At 67.2% G+C, this 7,539-nt stretch overlaps 1 protein-coding gene across 1 annotated transcript; it reads right to left on the bottom strand.

Annotated features, from left to right (window-relative positions):
• Window positions 1-4,853: 4,853 nt before the first annotated feature.
• Window positions 4,854-7,256, bottom strand: TFF3 (trefoil factor 3). Its single transcript, XM_070073076.1, has 3 exons — window positions 7,144-7,256; window positions 5,956-6,102; window positions 4,854-5,030 (listed from the first exon to the last, which is right to left on the bottom strand). The coding sequence occupies exons 1-3, from the start codon at window positions 7,223-7,225 to the stop codon at window positions 5,017-5,019; spliced, it is 243 nt and encodes an 80-aa protein (XP_069929177.1). The 5' UTR covers window positions 7,226-7,256; the 3' UTR covers window positions 4,854-5,016.
• Between the last annotated feature and the right edge of the window lie 283 nt (window positions 7,257-7,539).

The raw sequence follows: 7,539 nt of genomic DNA, 5'->3' as shown, positions 1-7,539 counted from the left end.
ACCAGAGGTAGACAGTAGCCCCGATGGACAGTGGCCACCAGGTGGCAGCTGCTGAGACACTCACCTGGGCTGGGGGGTGGGGCCGTCCCCATCCCGGGCTCCGGCTCTGGGACTGCAGAGCCCTGTGGTAGAGCACAGGAAGCGAGCACACAGCGGCTGACCATGACCATGTCCGTGCCGGAGTCAGAGAACCCAGCAGCTGTGTGTGGGTCCCCAGAGCAGTCCCCCGGGGTCCTGGGGCAGCCATTCCCCAGCTGCAGGGCTCTGCCGGCCTCCCCTGTCTCCCTTCCCCCAGCCAGCAGGACAGGGACAGCGACAGGCCCAGAGAGGACAGGCCTGGGGCCCCGCCATCACCTCAGCCTGGCGTATGAGGCACGAGTGACCCCTTGCTGTTGGCCGCAGGCATCTCTGGCGGCCACAAGTCAGTGCACAGGGGTCACCCGGGGCAGCCAGACCCAAGGCTTCCTCGCTACAGGTGCAGTTTGCCCCACTCTGGACAGCTCATGTGGGATGGGGTGTGGCCACCAGGAAGAGCTGTGGCTTCGGGAGCTGGGCACGGGTGGGAGAGGGCGGCTTCCCCTCCCGGGCGGAGCAGCAGCCGGGGGGGGGGGGGCGGGGGGGGCGGGGGGGAGGGGGCTCCCCTCCCGGGCGGAGCAGCAGCAGCCCGGGGTGGGTGCCCAGGGCCCTCGGTGGATGGCACACACAGCACAGCACAGAGGATGCCGGCTCCTCCCCAGGCCTCACACGGACGTCTCTCCGTGCCGCGTTTGTTCACTTGGCCGTGGCAAACTCAGTGTCTCAGGAGACAGCATGATGCTGATCAGAGAACTCGGGCGGGAGACAGGAGGGGCAGGAAGCCGCCCAGCCAAGTTTAATGGAGAGTGTGCCCCCCCCCCCGCCCACGGAGCAGTGAGCAGTCAGACTGGAGTTTTTACAGGGGCGTGTGTGGCCCTGTTCTCCCCTCTGTCTCCAAGACCGTGCTGGGCGGAGGCTTCCCGGGCATGGAGTCCCTGAAACTCCTCCAGGGACCTCACAGCCGCCCTGGGTGCAGGGTCGGGGGAGATTCCCCTCAGCTGCCCCCTGGAGAGGGCTGGGACCCCCCCCCCAGCAGGGTTCTGAATGGGGGGGAGGACGTTAGCCCTGCAATTGCAGCTCTGCTTCCGAGGCGGGTTCCCTGGCTCATCGCCAGCATCGCCCACTTGCCCCAATCACTCCGGTCTTCTCACGCCCATAGGCTAATGTCCGCCCAGCCACCCAACCCAGGCACCACACCCGGGGCAGAAAGACGCCGTGATGGGGATTCTGGAACCCGCACGGGGTCTCCCCTGAGCGGTGGACAGCTGTGGCCAGGAGTGAGGGAGGTGGGCCCACGCAGCTGCAGGGCTGGGGTGCGACCGTCCTCTCTCTCCGGGGGGGCATTGCTCGGGGGCAATGAGAATCGAGGGCTGAGAACAGAGAGGTCGGTGCTGAGGGGGGGGTAGAGGAATTCTCTGGGGGCGTATGAGCGGCTCCCTTAATGAAGTCCTAGAGTCCCCCTGTAGGAAGGCAGCCGAGCCCCTATCCCCTCTCCACTGTCCCCTCTCCCCTGTCCCCAGTCCCCTGTCCCCAGTCCCCTGTCCCCGGTCCCCTGTCCCCAGTCCCCTGTCCCCGGTCCCCGGTCCCCTGTCCCCGGTCCCCGGTCCCTGGTCCCCTGTCCCCTGTCCCAGGTCAGGCCTCCATGCAGGGGAGCAGGGCGGGGTGACAGAGCTGAGTTGCAGGCCTGAGCCAGGCACAAGGTGGCAGCCGCTGGGGTCAGGACGCCTCTCGGGCTGGCCGTGGGCCGTGATGGGGGAGAGGGATCAGAGGCCTCTCGGGCTGGCCGTGGGCCGTGATGGGGGAGAGGGATCAGAGGCCTCTCGGGCTGGCCGTGGGCCGTGATGGGGGAGAGGGATCAGAGGCCTCTCGGGCTGGCCGTGGGCCGTGATGCGGGAGAGGGATCAGAGGCCTCTCGGGCTGGCCGTGGGCCGTGATGCGGGAGAGGGATCAGAGGCCTCTCGGGCTGGCCGTGGGCCGTGATGCGGGAGAGGGATCAGAGGCCTCTCGGGCTGGCCGTGGGCCGTGATGCGGGAGAGGGATCAGAGGCCTCTCGGGCTGGCCGTGGGCCGTGATGCGGGAGAGGGATCAGAGGCCTCTCGGGCTGGCCGTGGGCCGTGATGCGGGAGAGGGATCAGAGGCCTCTCGGGCTGGCCGTGGGCCGTGATGCGGGAGAGGGATCAGAGGCCTCTCGGGCTGGCCGTGGGCCGTGATGGGGGAGAGGGATCAGAGGCCTCTCGGGCTGGCCGTGGGCCGTGATGGGGGAGAGGGATCAGAGGCCTCTCGGGCTGGCCGTGGGCCGTGATGCGGGAGAGGGATCAGAGGCCTCTCGGGCTGGCCGTGGGCCGTGATGGGGGAGAGGGATCAGAGGCCTCTCGGGCTGGCCGTGGGCCGTGATGGGGGAGAGGGATCAGAGGCCTCTCGGGCTGGCCGTGGGCCGTGATGGGGGAGAGGGATCAGAGGCCTCTCGGGCTGGCCGTGGGCCGTGATGCGGGAGAGGGATCAGAGGCCTCTCGGGCTGGCCGTGGGCCGTGATGCGGGAGAGGGATCAGAGGCCTCTCGGGCTGGCCGTGGGCCGTGATGGGGGAGAGGGATCAGAGGCCTCTCGGGCTGGCCGTGGGCCGTGATGGGGGAGAGGGATCAGAGGCCTCTCGGGCTGGCCGTGGGCCGTGATGGGGGAGAGGGATCAGAGGCCTCTCGGGCTGGCCGTGGGCCGTGATGGGGGAGAGGGATCAGAGGCCTCTCGGGCTGGCCGTGGGCCGTGATGGGGGAGAGGGATCAGAGGCCTCTCGGGCTGGCCGTGGGCCGTGATGCGGGAGAGGGATCAGAGGCCTCTCGGGCTGGCCGTGGGCCGTGATGCGGGAGAGGGATCAGAGGCCTCTCGGGCTGGCCGTGGGCCGTGATGGGGGAGAGGGATCAGAGGCCTCTCGGGCTGGCCGTGGGCCGTGATGCGGGAGAGGGATCAGAGGCCTCTCGGGCTGGCCGTGGGCCGTGATGGGGGAGAGGGATCAGAGGCCTCTCGGGCTGGCCGTGGGCCGTGATGCGGGAGAGGGATCAGAGGCCTCTCGGGCTGGCCGTGGGCCGTGATGCGGGAGAGGGATCAGAGGCCTCTCGGGCTGGCCGTGGGCCGTGATGGGGGAGAGGGATCAGAGGCCTCTCGGGCTGGCCGTGGGCCGTGATGGGGGAGAGGGATCAGAGGCCTCTCGGGCTGGCCGTGGGCCGTGATGGGGGAGAGGGATCAGAGGCCTCTCGGGCTGGCCGTGGGCCGTGATGGGGGAGAGGGATCAGAGGCCTCTCGGGCTGGCCGTGGGCCGTGATGCGGGAGAGGGATCAGAGGCCGGAGCTCTGTCAGGGTCTCAGAGCGGGAGGCCGGACTTCGCGCACGCTCCTGGGCCGGAGGGACCTGGGCTCGTGGTCTGGCAGACGCGCGATGGTCAGCAGGAGGACACCCAGGGCGTCAGACCCTGAGACCAGGACGTCCTGGCTGTGCTGTCCGGGCCTCTGGACGCCTTGCTTAACAAGGGCTTTCTCTGTTCCGTAAGACAAGGAAGGCTACCTCGCTGCTGGGGTGCTGGGAGCCGTCGGCCGGCCACCAAGTGAAGGCTGCTGTCTAGGGCAGCTCCGGACTCACTCCCAGGAGGGGAGAAGGGCTCAGACCAGGAAATTCAGCCTGGGGCTCCCACTGGGAGGGGTCCAGCTCTTCCCGCCCCGCCCCTTCTCCCAGACAGTGGTCTGCTGGGTGTGGAATGGGGAAAATCCCCCCCACAGTTTCAGTGCCCAGTGTTGTCAGGCTGTAGCCCACCAGGCCCCCCAGGCAGGGAGGACTCTCCTGGGCGCCTTCTTGGGGGAGGCTGGGACCCCCTGGAGGTTGTGGGGCTGGGCGGGGCCTTGTGGTGGGAGGACTGGGCTGCCTGCGTGGTGCCGCCTCCTTCGCCAGGCGCCCGGCACCCGGGGAGCTGATTCTGAGCCCCCGTCTGAAGCTCGGTGGCCCTGGTTCATCTAACAAGAGGGTGAAAGCAGGGGCCTCTGGGGTGGCGGGTGTGACCCCTGGCTTGCAAACACACACAGCAAGGGTCTGTCCAAGGCTGCTGCTGCCCGCGCTCTTCACCAACACAGAATAAATCCTTAAAGGGGTTTTACAAAGCTTATTTATTTGCGAGGCAGAGAGACAGACAGACAGACAGAGAGCGCTCCCACCCACTCACTGGTCCACTCCCCAAGCCCATGAAGCTTTCGGGAGCGGTCCCAATGTCAAAGCCAGCAGCTGGGAACTCCATCCGGGTCTCCCGCCTGGCTGGCAGGAAGCCAGCGCCTGGGCCGTCACCTGCTACGGGTCTGCAGGGGCAGGAAACTGAAGCCAGGAGCCAGAACCGGAACTTGCGGGGCCCACGTGTCTTAACCTCTAGGCTAACACCTACGCTGACGTCCGCGGGGACTGTTAGGACTCGCACTTGAAATGTTTTCTTCTCAACCTGCGGGAGGAAGCGGCCCGGGAGGGGTCCCTGCACACCACGCCAGCTCTCCTGCCCCTTGGCGTGGAGCAGCCCTCTCCCGGGCAGTGGAAGCCCCTCCCCCGGGCAGTGGAAGCCCCTCCCGCCCTCCTTGCCCCTCCCCCGGGCAGTGGAAGCCCCTCCCCCGGGCAGCGGAAGCCCCTCCCGCCCTCCTTGCCCCTCCCCCGCGCAGCGGAAGCCCCTCCCGCCCTCCTTGCCCCTCCCCCGGGCAGCGGAAGCCCCTCCCCCTCCTTGCCCCCGAGTGCCGAGGAAGAAAGGGAACTGGCGGGGTGATGAAGGGTCCGTGCCGGGCACGGGTTCTTTATTCTCTAGACATCAGGCTCCAGGCATTAGGTTTGGCGATCGCAGCAGGCAGGAGGCGGGGAGAGAGAAGCGGGGTGAGCAGGGCGGGAGGGGCCTCACACCCGGGGACCCGGCAGGCCGCAGCTGCGCTTCAAAACGTGCATTCTGGAAGGAGCACGGAGACAGTGTGGTGAGCGGCTCGGCTCCGTGCACAGCTCCTCCAGCAGCGCAGGCGCCCAGACCATGCCTAGAGCTGGGGCGCGCGCCCCCAGGTCCCCGGGGAAGTGGTGAGCTCCTAGCGGGTGGCCTCGCAACCCACCTCAGGGGCTACTGAGGTCCCTGGACGCAGGTGGTCAGTGCAGGTGACAGAGGGCGGGGCCACCAGCCAGTGCTCAGGGGAGAAGGGGGTCCCAGCAGGGACGGCAGGAGGCAGGGGACAGCCGGGGAAGAGGCAACCTCGTCTCTTGCCTTCTCCCCGGAGTTGTTGGCAGGGCGCAGGGGCTGGGGCCACCCTCAGTGCCTGGGATCGGGGTGACCTGGGACTCGGCCTCTCACTGTTATCCCGGCACAAAGGCCAAGAGTGGCCCCTCGCGGTGCTGACGGCCAGAGTTGTCCCCCTGGGAACGTCCTCCGTGGGCATGGCACCTGGCTGAGGGCCGTCAGCCACGCCCAGAGTGGGTGGGAGGGGCCGGGGCCCACTACCCCTCCCAGGAGGGGTCCCCAGGGGCGCTGCCCTGCTCGGCCTGCAGCACCGCGGGAGGGGAGAGCCACACCATCACGGTGGGGCAGCTCCAGGGCTGCTGCCCGGCTCAGCCACTGCTGCCGTCTCCCAGCAGCCAGGCTTCCGTGCCCCCCACCCCGTCCTGGGACACCTGTTACCCCGGGCCCCTCCACCTGAAGCCTTCGCTCAGAGCACGTCTGTGAAGCTATGGCTTCGACATGAATCAGAAAGGGGACAGCCACCAGCCGCGGCTTCCCTGGGCGTGGACGGCACTGGGAGGCCTCCTCCAGTGGACGGCGCTGAGGACCCAGGCCCGTGGGCAGCTGTCTGGGGACCTGGGTCTGCACGCGGGGCCGCGCTGGGGCTCACCTGTGTCCTGCAGGGGCTTGAAGCACCAGGGCACCCCGAAGATGCTGGAGTCAAAGCAGCAGCCCCTGCTCTTGCACTCCTCCTCGGTGACCTGGGGGTAGCCGCAGTCCACCCTTTCTTGGGCCGGGATGACGCACTGGCTGGCCGCTGCCCCAGACAAAGCCCAGTTAGCTGCCAGAGCCCCTGCTGGCGTGTTCTTGCTTCATTTTTTTTTATTTGAAAGGCAGAGTTACAGAAGAGGCAGAGAGAGCGTATCCATGCATTGGCTCACTCCCTAAGCAGCCCCCACAGCTGGGGCTGGACCCATCTGAAGCCAGGAGCCAGGAGCTTCTTCTGTGTTTCTCACGTGGGTGCAGGGGCCGAGCACTTGGCCCATCCTCCGGGGCTTTCCCAGGCCACAGCAGAGAGCTGGAGCAGGAGTGGAGCAGCCGGGACTGGAACAGGCTCCACAGCTGCAGCTTCACCCGCTGGGCCACAGCACCAGCCTCTGCTTGCTCCACTTTGCAGGTGATGGCTCTGTCCCCACGAGAGGGGCTTCCCACATAACGCCTAAAAGGAGGCCTCCTGGACGGTGTTTGCAGTGTGCTAAGCCGTCAGCTGCAGCGCTGGCATCCCACATGGGTACGGCTGGAACCCCGGCTGCTCCACTTCAGACCCAGCTCCCCGCTAATGCGCCTGGGAGGGCAGTGGAGGATGGCCCAAGCGCTCGGGCCTCTGCACCCACCTGCGAGACCCGGAGGAAGCTCCTAACCCAGCCCTGGCTGTTGCGGTTGAGATTCTCTCTCTCTCTCTCTCTCTCTCTCTCTCTCTCTCTCTGTGCAACTCTTTCAAATAAATAAATAAATCTTTAAAAAATGTAAAAGTGTTCTGGGAGGTTGGTTTCTCTCCTGCCTTTCCTGGTTTGCAATTGCGCCAGATCAAAAATTCATCCAGAAACCCCTGGTAGGACGGCGCTGGGCAGGGGCGGGGCAGGGCGAGCCCCGCAGCCTGCGCTCAGCCCTGCCTTGCCCTGGGCCTCAGGTTCCTGGCAGGGCTTTTGCAAGAGAAAGCCCGCCTGTGCCCAGCGGCGCAGACGAAACAGAGGACGGCGTGTCCGCCTGCGCTGCTCTGAGCCCAGGATGGCGCCCTCGGCCTGGACCCCGCCCGCCTGCCCGGTGCTGGCCCACCTCCCCAGGAGCCAGTACTCACACAGGCCCAGGTCCTCCCCGACAGAGCCCGAGGACCCCAAGGCCAGGATGAGCAGCAGCAGCCAGAGCGCTCGGATCCCCATGGTAACCGCTCCGGCTGTGGGCACGCAGGAGTGCCAGCACCCGCCGCCGGGCCCATTTGTACCCCTGTGTTTGCACAGCCACCGGGACTCTGTTTGCTCTGGGCGGAGCCCCACCACAGCCCCACCTGTTTCTCTCCCGCATGCCACTGGAAGCCCCCAGAAGCCCGCGAGGTGTGTGTGTGTGTGGTGTGTGTGTGTGTGTGTGGTGTGTGTGTGTGGTATGTGTGGTGCACGGTGTGTGTGTGTATATGTGGTGTGTGTGTGTGGTGTGTGTGTGTGTGTGGTGTGTGTGTGTGGTGTGTGTGTGTGTGTGG

Source organism: Oryctolagus cuniculus, chromosome 4 (genome assembly GCF_964237555.1).
Source record: "Oryctolagus cuniculus chromosome 4, mOryCun1.1, whole genome shotgun sequence".
NCBI classification, from domain to species: domain Eukaryota; kingdom Metazoa; phylum Chordata; class Mammalia; order Lagomorpha; family Leporidae; genus Oryctolagus; species Oryctolagus cuniculus.
This window is presented reverse-complemented; position numbering and strand designations above follow the sequence as displayed.